The sequence below is a fragment of the Dendrobates tinctorius genome, unplaced genomic scaffold (genome assembly GCF_039654945.1).
Source record: "Dendrobates tinctorius isolate UK_male_01 unplaced genomic scaffold, ASM3965494v1 ptg000084l, whole genome shotgun sequence".
NCBI classification, from domain to species: domain Eukaryota; kingdom Metazoa; phylum Chordata; class Amphibia; order Anura; family Dendrobatidae; genus Dendrobates; species Dendrobates tinctorius.
This window is the reverse complement of record NW_027361752.1, coordinates 8063616-8081533: the sequence shown is the minus strand read 5'-3', so window position 1 is coordinate 8081533 and position 17918 is coordinate 8063616. Positions and strand designations below refer to the sequence as shown.

Below are 17918 nucleotides of genomic sequence, written 5' to 3'. Positions count from 1 at the left end.
AAAAGTCGTGCCAGAACGACCCATGACGCCTATGTGGCGTCATGACTTTAAAGCCCCCCTGCGGGTCGGGTGACCTAGGTCACTGAAAGGTCACCCGGCCCGCAGATACAGGGGGCTTTGTTCTTCGCCACAGGGGGCGTGGCTTCGCCCCCACGTGGCTACGATCGCTCTGATGGGCTGTTAAAAGTGAAACAGCCAATCAGAGCGATAGTAATATTTCATCAATGAAAATTGATGAAATATTACAATCCAGCCATGGCCGATGCTGCTGTAGCATCGGACATGGCTGGAGACACCGATTCCACCCCCCCGGCGATCGCCCCCCCCGCAACTGAATGACAGCGGCGATCTGTCGCCGCTGTCATCATCTGCCCCCCTCCCATTCCCTCTGCTCCCCGCCAGATTCCGATAACCCCCTCACCCCCTCTCACCTCCCCCGGCACCTTCTAAGTCCCCCTGTCGCTCCCGGTGTCCGGCGGGTCCGGTTCATGGGCGCCGCCATCTTAGAAAATGGCGGGCGCATGCGCAGTGCGCCCGCCCGAATCTGCCGGCTGCAGATTCCATTCTTTCATTTTGATCACTCTCACAGTGATCAAAATGAAAGAAAAAGTAAATAACCCCCCCCGATTATCACCCCCATAGGTAGGCACTACTAATAAAATAAAGAAAATATTTTTATTTTTATTTTTCCATTAGGGTTAGGGTTAGGGTTGAAAAGAGGGTTAGGGTTAGGGTTGAAAAGAGGGTTAGGGTTAGGGTTGAAAAGAGGGTTAGGGTTAGGGTTGAAAAGAGGGTTAGGGTTAGGGTTGGAAAGAGGGTTAGGGTTAGGGTTGGAAAGAGGGTTAGGGTTGGAAAGAGGGTTAGGGTTAGGGTTGGAAAGAGGGTTAGGGTTGGAAAGAGGGTTAGGGTTGGAATTAGGGTTAGGGTTGGAATTAGGGTTAGAATTAGGGTTAGGGTTGGAATTAGGGTTAGGGTTGGAATTAGGGTTAGGGTTGGAATTAGGGTTAGAATTAGGGTTAAGGTTGGAATTAGGGTTAGCGTTGGAATTAGGGTTAGGCTTGTGGTTAGGGGTGTGTTGGGGTTAGGGTTGGAGTTAGAATTGAGGGGTTTCCACTGTTTAGGCACATCAGGGGGTCGCCAAACGCGACATGGTGCAACCATTGATTCCAGCCAATTTTGCGTTCAAAAAGTCAAACGGTGCTCCATCCCTTCCTAGCCCTGCCGTGTGCCCAAACAGTGGTTTACCCCAACATATGAGGTATCAGCATACTCAGGAAAAATTGCACAACAACTTTTGGGGACTAGGGGAAGAGTCTTGAGGAGATCATTTGCATATTCCCAGTGCCTTCTGGGATAAGTGAAGAGTCTCTGCGAGCTCAACGATCACTGGGTTTTGGCCGTTGCAGCTGAAAAGAGGAAATCGGAAAACCAGGGGAAGAGTCTTGAGGAGATCATTTGCATATTCCCAGTGCCTTCTGGGATAAGTGAAGAGTCTCCGCGAGCTCAACGATCACTGGGTTTTGGCCGTTGCAGCTGAAAAGAGGAAATCGGAAAACCAGGGGAAGAGTCTTGAGGAGATCATTTGCATATTCCCAGTGCCTTCTGGGATAAGTGAAGAGTCTCCGCGAGCTCAACGATCACTGGGTTTTGGCCGTTGCAGCTGAAAAGAGGAAATCGGAAAACCAGGGGAAGAGTCTTGAGGAGATCATTTGCATATTCCCAGTGCCTTCTGGGATAAGTGAAGAGTCTCCGCGAGCTCAACGATCACTGGGTTTTGGCCGTTGCAGCTGAAAAGAGGAAATCGGAAAAACCGCGCGCCTATCGGCGCCCGAATTTTGGCTCATCTTTCATCGTTTTTAAGAAATCTCAAGATGGAAGAGGCCAGGAGCCATTTGGTGAGCTGCATTTCTTGCTACATGTTCACAGATTTACCAGTGGAAAAGCCAAACTTCACATGCCACAAATGCAAGCTTGTGTCCCTGTTGGAGGAAAAGTTGCAAAATCTCGAAGAGAGGTTAGCTACGTTGAAGATCATTAAGGAAGGTGAAGAGTTCTTGGACAGAGCAGAATTATCTCTTCATGTTACAGAAAGAGAAGAAATTCGAAGTGCACCTGAAGAAACAGAGGAATGGAGACATGTGACCCAGAGAAGCAGGAGGATCAGAAGGCAGTCAGCACCCATACTGCTCAGAAACCAGTACCAGGCTCTCACGCAGGAAAACAATGAAGAAATACATCAGGATAAGACTTTGCCAACAAACAGCAACCTTGTACGCCTTCAGAGTCCTCCTGGATGGAGAAAGAAAAATGTTGTGAAGAAGAAGCGGAGAGTGGTGGTCATGGGGGATTCCCTGTTGAGAGGAACAGAGGCCGCTATCTGCAGACCGGATATAACTTCAAGAGAAATGTGCTGTCTTCCAGGTTCAAAAATTAAAGATGTGTCTGACAGGATATCAGGACTCTTCAGACCTACAGATGACTACCCATTCCTGCTACTACATGTGGGGACAAATGACACCGCAAGAAATGACCTGGAAACCATCTGCAGAGACTTTGAAGACTTAGGCAAGAAAGTGAAAGAACTGGGAGCGCAGGTGGTCTTCTCTTCCATCCTCCCAGTGGATGGCCATGGAACAAGGAGGTGGAATAAGATTCTGCAGGTGAACAACTGGCTACGTCGATGGTGCCGTCAGCAACGATTTGGATTTCTGGATCACTGAGTGAACTACTTATATGATGGACTACTTGCTAGAGATGGGGTGCACCTTACGAAGACTGGAAAGCATGTATTTGGAAGTCGCCTTGCTACACTTGTAAGGAGAGCTTTAAACTAGAACAACATGGGAAGGGAAGCAAAAGACCAGAAAAAGCCATACACCTGACAAATGCTATTGAGAACTCTGCTATTAGAAGTGGAAAGGAAGAACAAAGACAAAAGAATCTAATTAATAAAAATATTGGAGAAAGAGAAACCAATCACAAACTAAAATGTTTCTATACTAATGCACAAAGCATGGGCAACAAACAAGGAGAATTGGAACTACTAACACAGGAAAAGAAATATGATGTCATTGGAATCACTGAAACTTGGTGGGACGATACACATGATTGGAATACAAGACTAGAAGGATACAACTTATTTGCAAGAAACAGACTTGATAAACGAGGAGGGGTGTCGCATTGTATGTTAGAAACGCGTATATCTGCACAGAGATTGAAGCTTCAGAGACGGGGAGTCCTGTGGAAACTGTTTGGGTAAGAATACAAGGACAGAACAATGGAAAGGACACCATTATAGGCATTTACTACAGGCCGCCTGTGCAAGCTGAAGATATGGATGAACTCTTTATGCATCAAATGGCCAAGTTCTCCAAAAAATATGACATAGTTGTCATGGGAGATTTCAACTATCCAGACATTTGTTGCGAATCTCTCTCAGGCAAAACTAACAGGTGAAGGAAATTCTTATCCTCTCTTGCTGACAACTTTATCTTCCAAAAGGTAAGGGAGAAAACAAGGGGAACTGCTACCTTGGATCTAATCCTTATAAACAGGGAGGAAATGGTTGAGGAGGTAAAAGTGGCTGGGACCCTAGGAGGTAGCGACCATGCTATTTTAGAATTTTGGATAACTAGAGGCGGAAGACCTGTGAAGACTCAGACATCAAGGTTAGATTTCAGAAAGGCAGATTTTAAGGGATTCAGAAAGAGAATTGGAGGGATCCAATGGCTGGATATCCTTAAAGACAAAAATGTCCAGGAAGGATGGGAAATCTTGAAAAATGAAATTCTCAAAGCACAGTTGTTAACAATTCCGAAAAGAGGGAAGAATAGGAAGCATTTGAGGAAACCAGGATGGATGAACACAGAACTTAAGCACATGCTAAAAAGGAAGAAAAAAATGTTTATAAAATGGAAGGAGGGAGGCATATCTAAAGAAGAATATAATGCGGTCTGCAGAACCTGCAGAGCACAAATCAGATTAGCTAAAGCTGAAAATGAATTGAGGCTTGCAAGAGATGTCAAAAGCAATAATAAAGGATTTTGGGGATATGTCAAAAGTAAAAGAAAACTCAAAGATGCTATAGGATTTTTACAGGATGAAAATGATGAAATGGTAAGTCAGGATGTTGAGAAGGCTGAACTTTTAAATTCCTATTTTGCATCTGTTTTCTCTCAGAAAGGAAATGTAACATCAACTGTTATTCACTGTCCTATTAAGGGAATAGAAGAATCCAGGATATCTATAAACAGAAAGATAGTGAGGAAACACTTAGCTAACCTAAATGAATTCAAGTCTCCAGGTCCAGATGAATTACACCCCAGAGTACTGAAGGAGATAGCAGAAGAAATTTTTGAACCCCTCTCCATAATCTTTGAAAATTCTTGGAGAACAGGAGAAGTGCCAGAAGACTGGAGAAGAGCAAATGTTGTTCCAATCTTCAAAAAGGGGAAGAAGGTGGACCCAAGCAACTATAGGCCGGTGAGTCTGACTTCTATACCAGGAAAGATCTTTGAACAAATTATTAAACAACATGTATGTCAATACCTGGATAAGAATGAAGTGATTAAACAGAGTCAGCATGGGTTTGTAACTAATAAGTCATGTCAGACTAACTTAATTTCCTTCTATGACGGTATCACTGATTGGGTGGATCAAGGAAATGCTGTAGATATAGTATATCTTGACTTCAGCAAAGCATTTGACAAAGTCTCTCATACAATCCTTATTGAAAAAATGACTAAGTATGGAATGGACAAGGCAACTGTTAGGTGGATTCATAACTGGCTTAGTGATCGGACCCAAAGAGTGGTCGTAAATGGCTGCACATCCAGTTGGAAGAATGTCTCAAGTGGGGTACCACAGGGCTCTGTCCTGGGCCCTGTATTGTTCAACATCTTTATCAACGATTTAGATGAAGGAATTGAGGGTAAACTGATTAAATTTGCTGATGACACAAAGCTAGGAGGGATAGCTAATACTAGAGAAGAGAGAGAGAGGATTCAAAAAGATTTAAATAAACTGGAGAAGTGGGCAGCAACTAACAGAATGGTTTTTAACAGGGAGAAATGCAAAGTACTACATCTGGGCAATAAAAATGAAAAAAGCATATATAGAATGGGAGGAATAGGGCTAAGTGACAGCACATGTGAAAAAGACTTGGGTATACTAATAGATCACAGACTGAATATGAGTCAACAGTGTGATGCAGCAGCAAAAAAGGCAAATGCAATTCTAGGATGTATTAACAGAAGCATACAGTCTAGATCACGTGAAGTCATTATTTCCCTCTACTCCTCTTTGGTCAGACCTCATCTGGAATATTGTGTCCAGTTTTGGGCACCACATTTTAAAAAAGACATCAACAAACTGGAGCAAGTTCAGAAAAGAGCGACCAGAATGGTGACTGGTCTGCAAACCCTGTCTTATGAGGAAAGGTTGCAGGATTTGGGAATGTTTAGTTTGCAAAAGAGAAGACTGAGAGGAGACTTAATAGCTGTCTACAAATATCTAAAGGGCTGTCACATTGTAGAAGGATCAACTTTATTCTCATTTGCACAAGGAAAGACTAGAAGCAATGGGATGAAACTGAATGGGAGGAGACACAGATTAGATATTAGAAAAAACTTTTTGACAGTTAGAGTGATCAATGAGTGGAACAGGCTGCCACAAGAAGTGGTGAGTTCTCCTTCAATGGAAGTCTTCAAACAGAGGCTGGACAGACATCTGACTGGGATGATTTAGCGAATCCTGCTTTGAGCAGGGGGTTGGACCAGATGGCCCAGGAGGTCCCTTCCAACTCTACGATTCTATGATTAATTTCTCGTGTTACCCTTGGGAAAATAAAAAATTGGGGGCTAAAAAATTATTTTTGTGGAAAAAAAATGATTTTTTCATTTTCACGTCTCTGCATTATAAACTTCTGTGAAGCACTTGGGGGTTCAAAGTGCTCACAACAAATCTTACATACGTTCCTTGGAAGGTCTAGTTTCCAAAACGGGGTCACTTGTGGGGGGCTTCCACTGTTTAGGCACATCAGGTGCTCTGCAAACGTAATGACGACCGCAGACTATTCCATCAAAGTCTGCATTTCAAAACGTCACTACTTCCATTCCGAGCCTTGACGTGTGCCCAAACAATGGTTCCCCCCCACATATGGGGTACCAGCGTACTCAGGACAAACTGGACAACAACTTTCGGGGTTCAATTTCTCCTGTTACCCTTGTGAAAATAAAAAATTGCGGGCTAAAAAATCATTTTTTGAGGAAAAAAAATATTTTTTATTTTCACGGCTCTGCGTTATAAACTTCTGTGAAGCACTTGGGGGTTCAAAGTGCTGCTCACCACACATCTAGATAAGTTCCTTGGGGGGTCTAGTTTCCAAAATGGGGTCACTTGTGGGGGGTTTCTACTGTTTAGGCACACAGGGGCTCAGCAAATGTAACATGACGCCCGCAGACCATTCCATCAAAGTCAGCATTTCAAAATGTCACTACTTCCCTGCTGAGCCCCAACGTGTGCCCAAACAGTGGTTCCCCCCCACATATGGGGTACCAGCGTACTCAGGACAAACTGGACAACAACTTTTGGGGTCCAATTTATCCTAGTACCCTTGTGAAAATAAAAAATTGCCAACTAAAAAAATTTTTTTTAGGAAAAAAAAAGATTTTTTATTTTCACTGCTCTGCATTATAAACTTCTGTGAATCACCTGGGGGTTCAAAGTGCTCACTATGCATCTAGATAAGTTCCTTAGGGGGTCTAGTTTCCAAAATGGGGTCATTTGTGGGGGAGCTCCAAAGTTTAGGCACACAGGGGCTCTCCAAACACGACATGGTGTCCGCTAACGATTGGAGCTAATTTTCATTTCAAAAAGTCAAATGGCGCTCATTCCCTTCTGCGCCCTGCCGTGCACCCAAACAGTGCCCCCCCCACATATGGGGTACCAGCATACTCAGGACAATCTGGACAACAACTTTTGTGGTCCAATTTCTCCTGTTACCCTTGTGAAAATAAAAAATAGCGTGCTAAAAAATCATTTTTGAGGAAAAAAAATGATTTTTTATTTTCACTGCTCTATGTTATAAACTTTTGTGAAGCACTTGGGGGTTCAAAGTGCTCACTACACATCTAGATAAGTTCCTTAAGGGGTCTAGTTTCCAAAATGGTGTCACTTGTGGGGGAGCTCCAATGTTTAGGCACACAGGGGCTCTCCAAACACGACATGGTGTCCGATAACGATTGGAGCTAATTTTCCATTCAAAAAGTCAAATGGCGCTCCTTCCCTTCCGGGCCCTGCCGTGCACCCAAACAGTGGTTTATGACCACATATGAGGTATCGGTGTACTCAGGAGAAATTGCCCAACAAATTTTAGGATCCATTTTATCCTGTTGCCCATGTGAAAATGAAAAAACTGAGGCTAAAAGATAATTTTTGTGAAAAAAAGTACCTTTTTTTTTTTTATGGATCAATTTGAGAAGCACCTGGGGGTTCAAAGTGATCACTATGCATCTAGATAAGTTCCTTGGGGGGTCTAGTTTCCAAAATGGGGTCACTTGTGGGGGAGCGCCAGTGTTTAGGCACACAGCGACTCTCCAAACGCGACATGGCAAGCGTTAAATATTCCAGCATATTTTCCATTCAAAAAGTCAAATGGCGCTCCTTCCCTTCTGAGCCCTGCCGTGCGCCCAAACAGTGGTTTTTGACCACATATGAGGTATCGGTGTACTCAGGGGAAATTGCCCAACAAATTTTAGGATCCATTTTATCCTGTTGCCCATGTGAAAATGAAAAAATTGATGCTGAAAGAAAATTTTTGTTGGAAAAATTAAAATGTCCTTTTTTTCCTTCCATGTTGCTTTAGTTCCTGTGAAACACCTAAAGGGTTAATAATCTTCTTGAATGTAGTTTTGAGTAGCTTGAGGGGTGCAGTTTTTAGAATGGTGTCATTTTGGGTATTTTCTGCCATATAGACCCCTCAAAGTGACTTCAAATGTGAGGTGGTCCCTAAAAAAAATGGTTTTGTAAATTTTGTTGTAAAAATGAGAAATCACTGGTCAACTTTTAACCCTTATAACTTCCTAACAAAAAAATATTTTGCTTCCAAAATTGTGCTGATGTAAAGTAGACATGTGGGAAATGTTATTTAGTAACTATTTTGTGTCACATAACTCTCTAGTTTAACAGAATAAAAATTCAAAATTTGAAAATTGCGAAATTTTCAAAATTTTCGCCAAATTTCTGATTTTTTCACAAATAAACGCAAAAATTATCGATCTAAATATACCACTAACATGAAGCCCAATATGTCACGAAAAAACAATCTCAGAATCGCTAGGATGCGTTGAAGCGTTCCAGAGTTATTACCTCATAAAGGGACACTGGTCAGAATTGCAAAAAATGGCCAGGTCATTAAGGTCAAAATAGGCTGGGTCATGAAGGGGTTAAGGCAAAATTTGATCTTTGTGCGGGACTGAGTTCTGTACTTCCTGTTGACATCCAATTCCCAAATAAAGGAAATATGTCATCATGCATAATGAAGTCAAAGATTTGTTTTCACCATTTTTTACCCCTCTGTGCAAAAATGGACACTCATTTTGTAAGTTGGATACCTTTCTGTTGACCCAGCTACACCAATGCATTTCATGGGAGCAATTCATTGGAACAATCAACATGAAACTTCTCTGAAGATAAGCGCAATGTGAAAGCACCCTTAGAGCGCTGAAACCCACATGAGTGAGAAATTTTTACCCATGATAGTGAACTTTTATCTTTGTTAGAATAGAGCGGTAGTGTGCATATTTGACTGGTGCTCCATTCATTTCCTATTGGGCTTCCAAGTGCACTCAGCTTTATTTCTTAAGTCCTATAGAGAATGAATGGAGCTGTGAACGGTTGTCCGAACTGCCACTCCATTTTCTAATTGGGATAAAAATTACCCATTTTGACAATCGGTGCAGGTCCCAGCTGTCAGTGATCCACTGATCAGTAACTTATCACATATCTCCTATCTGCCAAAGAAAATTAATATAGATCTGTAGACACGCTGTCCTACCTTGTAGTACCTGAGAACAGCACTATATAATGGGAATGTTCTTTTATCATTGCTTCTAGGCGAGCCATTGATTGTCAGAATCCTTATAAATGGGGCTTGATAAAATTCTTATTGTGACGTATGATAGGTCTATCACCTCAATACTACAAGGAAACAGTGCTGTCAGCTGTTTGCTACTTGGTTGATTACATCAGTGCATAAAATCTATATATAGTGGTGTTTGAAAGTTTGTGAACCATTCATAATTTTCCTTATTTCTGCGTAAATTTGACTTAAAACTACATCAGATTTTCACAAAAGCTCTCAAAGTTGATATAGAGAACCAAATAGAGATTTCTAAACTAGAATCAAAATTCCATTTCGTCAGATCACGTGGATTTTTCTAGGAAATTCGATGTGCACCCTTATTATGCTCTGAGGTATCTACCAACCAATCCCAGAGCATATTAACCGTAAAAAGTGAAAAATAAAAAATATTTCTACTCTCCTTAGGGTACCGTTACACATAGCGATGCACCAGCGATCCCGACAACGATATGGATCACTGGTGCATCGCTAAGTGGTCGCTAGTGAGCTGCCACACAGGCAGATCTCACCAGCGACATCGCTGGGGTCGGGGGTCGCTATTTACCTGTCAGACAAGGCGATCCTGACGACCTCCCGCCCGCGTCCACGCGTCGCTCGTCGGCGCCACAGGAAGCCCAGCAGGAAGCGCCCGACGAGAAATGAACCAGGACCTTCTCGCGCGATCAGCGATAATCAGCGGGGGAGCCGGTCGGAGGTAAGTATCACATGTAGCGATATCGCTAGCAATATCGCTGCTACGTCACAAAATAGGTGACTTTACAGCGATATTGCTAGCGATATCTCAGTGTGTAACGGGGGCTTTACTTCTCACCTCTCTGATCCCTTAGCCCTTCACGGTCACCTCATCTTTTTATCACCGCCGTGAGTGCTGAGATCCCGGGACCTCTCACGCTAGGCTGAGATTGATTTTGTACAAATGGAGGAAATTCAATCTGAGTCCAAATTCTGTTGAGATAGTTTTGTCATCTTTTCGAGCCCTGTGAGCATCAATACACTTTCTTCTGGGTCCTCAGAAATCTCCTTACTTCATGCCATGATATACTTTCACAAATCTATTGTGATGATCAGACGTTGACTGATCTCTGTTCTTCAAATACAACAGGTGTTGAAAGACAAGTTCCCAACAAAATTCTAGGGGGGAGACTCCTACACCTCTATTGAGGTCTGTATATTAATTATTAATGTCTGCTCTGACTAGCAACAATTAATATTCAACTTAGTGATCCCTTTACATATTCTGTTCCTTTTACTGCATAACCGAGACAAACCGTGTACTAATAAACAATATTTATTACACACACATAAGTCTACAGTCTATTACATATATACATATATATATATTCATATATATTTATAGTTAAGCTGGAGACTATGTAAAAATAACCCTAACTCTCCCTATATATACAGATATATCTAAATATCCAACAAAGGGTTAAGGCTAGGGGGTTTAATGCATGGGTATACAGGTCCCAGTAAGTAAGGTGTTACAGTGGATCAGGGGGTAAGTGGATGCTCAGCCAGGTATGCTCCTCATGATGCCAGTGGAATAAGAGAGAGCATGGGAGCTGAGCTTGGGTTTTCAGTCCAGCAGGCAAAAGGAAGTGTCCAGTTTCAGGTTAGAGGAAATGATGTCAATCTGTTGTATTATTCCTCACCCACTGGCTAATGTTCATTCCTAGCTGAACATGTTTTACAGCAATTGACTGGACATCCCTATAGTCTACCCTCCTCCCTCAGCAGCTACACTGTGGCATTATACATGAGGGGAATTATATCAGTGGGGTCATTATTCATGTGGAATAGACATGGGAGAATATATATATATATATATATATATATATATATATACAGTGGGGAAAAAAAGTATTTAGTCAGTCAGCAATAGTGCAAGTTCCACCACTTAAAAAGATGAGAGGCGTCTGTAATTTACATCATAGGTAGACCTCAACTATGGGAGACAAACTGAGAAAAAAAAATCCAGAAAATCACATTGTCTGTTTTTTTTTCATTTTATTTGCATATTATGGTGGAAAATAAGTATTTGGTCAGAAACAAGCAATCAAGATTTCTGGCTCTCACAGACCTGTAACTTCTTCTTTAAGAGTCTCCTCTTTCCTCCACTCATTACCTGTAGTAATGGCACCTGTTTAAACTTGTTATCAGTATAAAAAGACACCTGTGCACACCCTCAAACAGTCTGACTCCAAACTCCACTATGGTGAAGACCAAAGAGCTGTCAAAGGACACCAGAAACAAAATTGTAGCCCTGCACCAGGCTGGGAAGACTGAATCTGCAATAGCCAACCAGCTTGGAGTGAAGAAATCAACTGTGGGAGCAATAATTAGAAAATGGAAGACATACAAGACCACTGATAATCTCCCTCGATCTGGTGCTCCACGCAAAATCCCACCCCGTGGGGTCAGAATGATCACAAGAACGGTGAGCAAAAATCCCAGAACCACGCGGGGGGACCTAGTGAATGAACTGCAGAGAGCTGGGACCAATGTAACAAGGCCTACCATAAGTAACACACTACGCCACCATGGACTCAGATCCTGCAGTGCCAGACGTGTCCCACTGCTTAAGCCTGTACATGTCCAGGCCCGTCTGAAGTTCGCTAGAGAGCATTTGGATGATCCAGAGGAGTTTTGGGAGAATGTCCTATGGTCTGATGAAACCAAACTGGAACTGTTTGGTAAAAACATAACTTGTCGTGTTTGGAGGAAAAAGAATACTGAGTTGCATCCATCAAACACCATACCTACTGTAAAGCATGGTGGTGGAAACATCATGCTTTGGGGCTGTTTCTCTGCAAAGGGGCCAGGACGACTGATCCGGGTACATGAAAGAATGAATGGGGCCATGTATCGTGAGATTTTGAGTGCAAACCTCCTTCCATCAGCAAGGGCATTGAAGATGAAACGTGGCTGGGTCTTTCAACATGACAATGATCCAAAGCACACCGCCAGGGCAACAAAGGAGTGGCTTCGTAAGAAGCATTTCAAGGTCCTGGAGTGGCCTAGCCAGTCTCCAGATCTCAACCCTATAGAAAACCTTTGGAGGGAGTTGAAAGTCCGTGTTGCCAAGCGAAAAGCCAAAAACATCACTGCTCTAGAGGAGATCTGCATGGAGGAATGGGCCAACATACCAACAACAGTGTGTGGCAAACTTGTGAAGACTTACAGAAAACGTTTGACCTCTGTCATTGCCAACAAAGGATATATCACAAAGTATTGAGATGAAATTTTGTTTCTGACCAAATACTTATTTTCCACCATAATATGCAAATAAAATGAAAAAAAAAACAGACAATGTGATTTTCTGGATTTTTTTTTCTCAGTTTGTCTCCCATAGTTGAGGTCTACCTATGATGTAAATTATAGACGCCTCTCATCTTTTTAAGTGGTGGAACTTGCACTATTGCTGACTGACTAAATACTTTTTTTCCCCACTGTATATATATATATATATATATATATATATATTAACATGCTATATTTCCATATGTATGTGTACATTTTGGGGCACATCCCTCCTACAACAGGTCAACCATTTGCACCTGATTCTTATCCCATTGATTGAAAGCACCAGACTCTAATTTCATCTTCAAATTACTGATCCAAAGGGTTTCCATACTTTTGCCATTCACAGACATTTGATATTGGATCAGTTTCCTAATTTAAAAATTACAAAGTCTAATGTTTTTGATTCATTTGTTTGATTTGGCTGTCTGTCTACTTTAGGACTTGTTTGAAAATCTGATGTAATTTTATTTCAAATTTAAGCGAAAGTTTGGAAAGTTCTGAAGAGTTCACAAACTTTCAAGCACCACGCTGTACATGCAGTGTTAAATAAAATATTTGGACCTTATCTGAAGGGCAGAATGGTGGTTCAGTGGTTAACATTGTTCATATTTCACCAAAAACACAACCCACCAAGGACAACATCTGCAGGGAGTTTGTATGTTCTCCCCATGTTTGCATGTGTTTCCTCCGGGTACTCCGGTTTCCTTCCACACTACAAATACATGCTGATAGGAAATTTAGCTTGTGAGCCCCAAAGCGCTATAGAGTATGATGGTGTTATATAAGCAAGCATAATAAGGATTGGTCTCCTATTTACAACAAAAGCTTATATTCCGATGTGCTTCACAATCAGGATTTTATATTCTTACTAATGTTTAGTTTTCCCACTTTGTTTTTCTTTCAGTGGGAAGAAATTAGTGGAGTTGATGAACACTACACTCCGATAAGAACCTATCAGGTTTGCAATGTTATGGACCACAATCAAAACAACTGGCTTAGGACAAACTGGATTCCCCGCAACGCAGCTCAAAAGATTTATGTTGAGCTAAAGTTCACATTGCGAGACTGCAACAGCATCCCACTTGTACTGGGAACTTGTAAAGAAACATTTAACCTTTATTACCTGGAGTCAGATGAGGATCATGGGGTCAAGTTTAGGGAGCATCAGTTTACAAAGATTGACACAATTGCAGCTGACGAAAGCTTCACCCAGATGGACCTTGGAGATCGAATTCTGAAACTGAACACTGAGGTTCGAGAAGTGGGGCCTATCAGTAAGAAAGGACTTTATCTGGCATTTCAGGATGTTGGTGCCTGCGTTGCCTTAGTATCTGTGCGGGTATATTACAAAAAGTGTCCTTTCACTGTGAAGAATTTAGCCATGTTTCCAGACACTGTACCTATGGACTCCCATTCTCTTGTGGAGGTGAGAGGTTCTTGTGTCAACCATTCCAAAGAGGAAGATCCACCCAAAATGTACTGCAGCACTGAAGGAGAATGGCTCGTACCCATCGGAAAGTGTCTTTGCAACCCTGGCTATGAAGAGAGAGGCTTTACTTGTCAAGGTAATAATGAGTCACTTCATATATTTAGTAGAATATTTTTTTTATCCTTTGACTGAGGAAATTCAAATGTTTTTTCTTGAAGACCAATATTTGTAACATTTTGTAGAACAATGGGCTAGTTAAGTGCAGAAAGGCAGTTAAATATGTTTGTGATTGAAGTGCCCATGGTTGGTTTGTCTTCTAGCTTCTCACCTGATGCCATTTCATCTTGTATCGCTTTTGATAATATTGACTTCAAAAATTTGATAATCTGCATTTAGCCCTGTCATGACACTTTGTTGGGGGTGGTTCCAAAATTAATTTTCAAAATGGGTTAATTTTCTTTTAATACAGTTTTGGGTGTCCAGATATTAACGGGGTTTTCCACTTTCAAAACGTGGTCCCCAAATGGTAGTGCTCATGTAAAACAACAAAATTATAGATAACTCACTTTCCCTTTGTCCAACGCTGGTTCTTCAATTATGCTTCTCTCTCATTGTTTTGGCTTCAGCGTGAAGGTTACGTCGGCAGCACATATCACCACTGCAGCCAATCAATGAGTTCAGCAACCCTACTGATGTAAATGCAACAAAGCTTATGAGCTTGATGATAGGCTGCAAAGGTGATGTGAGCTATTGATGTGGCATCACTGCTTCAGCCAAGACATTAAGGTAGAAGCAGTAGCGGAGAGAGACGGCACTGGACCTAGCAAGGGTGAGTACAATCGGATTTTGTGGTTTTACACCAGTAAGGAACCACTTTTTTTTATAAATTAATTGTGTTCTAGGTCCTTATAGATAAAATGGAATTTAACAATTATGGTAATCAACAGAAATATTTGCAGATTTTATACAACTCACTTGTATCTTGGGCCCTAAAATCTTTCTTTTACCACAAGACTTTAGACTAGTAGAGTATAGCCACCAAGCGAAAATTAGAGCTTTTAAAATGTCAAACTACTAGTATTACTAGTAGACTACTGCTGTCTAACCAGCCAAAATTACATTTATTCTTGATTTTTCCAACTTAATGATATTGTGTATTTTATTGCCCAATTTATTGAAAATCTCTCATGGTTCGTTGAGCACAATTGATTTTAGCATATCAGCCAAGCTTAATTCAACCACGTAGGTCTGTCTTGTGCAGTAGTTATTGAAATGTGGTTGAAATGTACGTACATTTGCATTTTTTTTTTTCCTGGTAGAGATTGTGGATTTGAATGAAATATGTTGCAATTTAGGATTAAGATGTTGGAAGGTATCATTTTGGAATGAGCTTCTTATTGCTTTCTGTCTTCAATCTATAATGTGTTCTATACATCTTGTATGTATTTTAGGTTTCTTCCTAAGACGTTTCTTTACTCAGTTTCACTCCTTCTATTTCACATCTAACATAACACTTCAATATACACCTGTTTAGTGCAAGAACATGTGTCCAGTCTAAACCAATAATACATAGAAATGGAATTCTAAAGAATACATATATTAATACGTTATACTTCCCATCAAACTAGACGTTTACGAACAAGAGATAAGTGGATGGATTGAGACCAGCCAAATTATAGCTGGGTAAAATAGTTGATTTTTTAAAATATTTTCTAGTACAACATTCTTGCAACATGTCCTACAGCAAAAGTAGAGCGCTCCCTTGTGTGATATATTTTGACTATAACATGAGACAATTTTATGCACATGTCACCCAGTTCAGACATGTGCTCAGACACAAAACGACTTTGGAATATTTATGCATTCCATACTCTTTATAAAGAAATACAATCCAATAAAACTTCTAAAATGTTTTTGTTTTAATGTATTTGTATATGGTAATTTTGTGTGATATATTATTTTTTACGCTTTTCACGTGTTGTTCATTCCTGCACCCCTGGAAGCTTCATCATCTGATTATGTGTTTAGATAGTAATGGTGTAATAATTACGGTAACTTTTACTGAGTAAATAGGAAGGCATTATTAATAGCCATGCTTTACTGACAGAGGAAACTGTGTAGGTTTCTTCATCAACTGGTAGGTCTCCCGCCAGATGCAGCTTCCTGTCAGTGGTAAGGTCAGCCAGTTCAGCAATCTGAATCTACCTTTGGTTTTTAGTGCATGTTTTTGTAGAAATTAGATAGGACTTAGTTTCCAGTCAAGATCCCGATCACAGATGTGAAATATATTTTATGTAGAGCTGTAAATGATGATGACCGCCATTCCAGATGCTGAATCCAACTAAAATGGAATGTTAATTTGTATCCTAAAATAATGATTTTATGAGTCATCATGCACACCAGTCATACTTACGAGTACAAGTGGTTTTACTCCTTTTTTTAATATAACTTGTTCTGAAATAGAACCACTTTGAGGACATCTAAATCCCAAAAGGGTTAAACCAGTAAATGCTAAAAGTGTCAGGGGGCCTTATAGTCTGTCTGGGATCCAGCTGAAATGGACATTCAGAGGAGCATTAGACCTGCCATCAGTCAGTTGATCTGAACCAATCAGCATTACCAGAATGGTTTTCAGCAATCCAGATTGGTGGAGAGTACACAGCAGTCAGTCATCTCATATCGCTCACCCAATGTCCTCTTCAGCAGGATATTAGGTAAAGATTGCAGCATACCTAAACTATGCTTTTGGACCTTATTATTCACTTATTTATCCCTTTTATAAGCATCTTATTGCATATACAGGGCTTCACAAGGGCTCTGAAATTCTGAATGGCCAAAATGGCTCTTAATCCTGATTTATCCTATTCCCTGACCTCGGCTAGTTTATTGATGTTCCTCCTGCCTGACTATTTTGTACCTCCTGGATGTGACCTGGCTACCTTTCTATCCTTTTTACCAGCTTGCACTATCAAGCAGCAGTTGACTATGTGGTCCATCCCAAGGACCCCTGTGTAAGTCCAGATCCTTGTGCAGGGTTTAAAGTGTGAAATCCAGGCAACCCCTGGGTTCTGGAAACCGGAGTAGTTTGTGCCAAGCTTCTTTGTGGTAGCCATTTGTAAGCTGCCAAGTGACGACGAGCAATGCCAATGTGACAGAAAGCTTTTCCATCTGTTGTAACCTTGTTACCGCTCTTTGAAGAAGAACAAGGTTAATGATTTAAGTGACCTGTTACACTTGGCAGTAGTGGAGGTCCCCTCAAGCCCCAAGTAGTGGAGGCCACAGGGCAATTGGCCCATTGCTCTTCCTATAATCCAGCCTTGAATAAAGTTGAAAGGTTAGTTCCGGCACTAAACTTGCTTTTTCTCAGTGCCCCTATGGATTTTGGATGAAACCCATGTTCTACCTCTAGCAGCTGCCTATCATTGTATTGTCTGCCTGCTTTAATTTAGTAAGATTTACCAGGATTTTCTACGCATAAAAATACAGTATATATCACCTGGGTAAATGTCGTGGTTGACGTGTCCTACTAGCAAGACTGAAATGTTCTCCTGACAAATTCTGAATCCCTCCTCCCCATGTTCATAGAGGAGTTAAAGTGCTACTTCTTTCATCTGGGCTTTGTTCTGTTATCACTTTATGGGATGATTCAGAAGAAATGTAGCCAGTCTTTAATGACTTGTAACACTGAACTATACATGAAATGACCATTTCTCAGGAACAATTGGACTCTTTATTCTCTCTATATTTGTTCATTCCAGTGATGCTAAGGCACCGTGCAAAAAATAACAATATAGTTACGCGTTTCGCATTCATCTGGTCCACTACAAGAGCTCAGCAGGATATTATGTCTGATCAAGGAAGTTGGGTTGACATTGTACTTCGACTTATGCATAGAAAAACATTGGGGTTTAATGCGTGCTGGAACTTGTCTTGCATTTAATTCGAGGTTCTCTCAATATTCTCTCCATTTCATTCGGTTTGCACATTGCACTGAAACAAATTAGCTTACTTGATTACATTCCTTTTTTTCTACTTCTTTTC

At 41.1% G+C, this 17918-nt stretch overlaps 1 protein-coding gene across 2 annotated transcripts in view; it reads left to right on the top strand.

Annotated features, from left to right (window-relative positions):
• EPHA3 (EPH receptor A3) overlaps positions 1-17918 on the top strand; it is a 595991-nt gene that overhangs the window by 157238 nt on the left and 420835 nt on the right. For both annotated transcript variants that reach the window (XM_073584429.1, XM_073584428.1), the window contains exon 3: positions 13353-14013. In XM_073584429.1, the coding sequence (XP_073440530.1) occupies positions 13353-14013 (661 nt within the window). The remainder of the gene's footprint in view (positions 1-13352; positions 14014-17918) is intronic.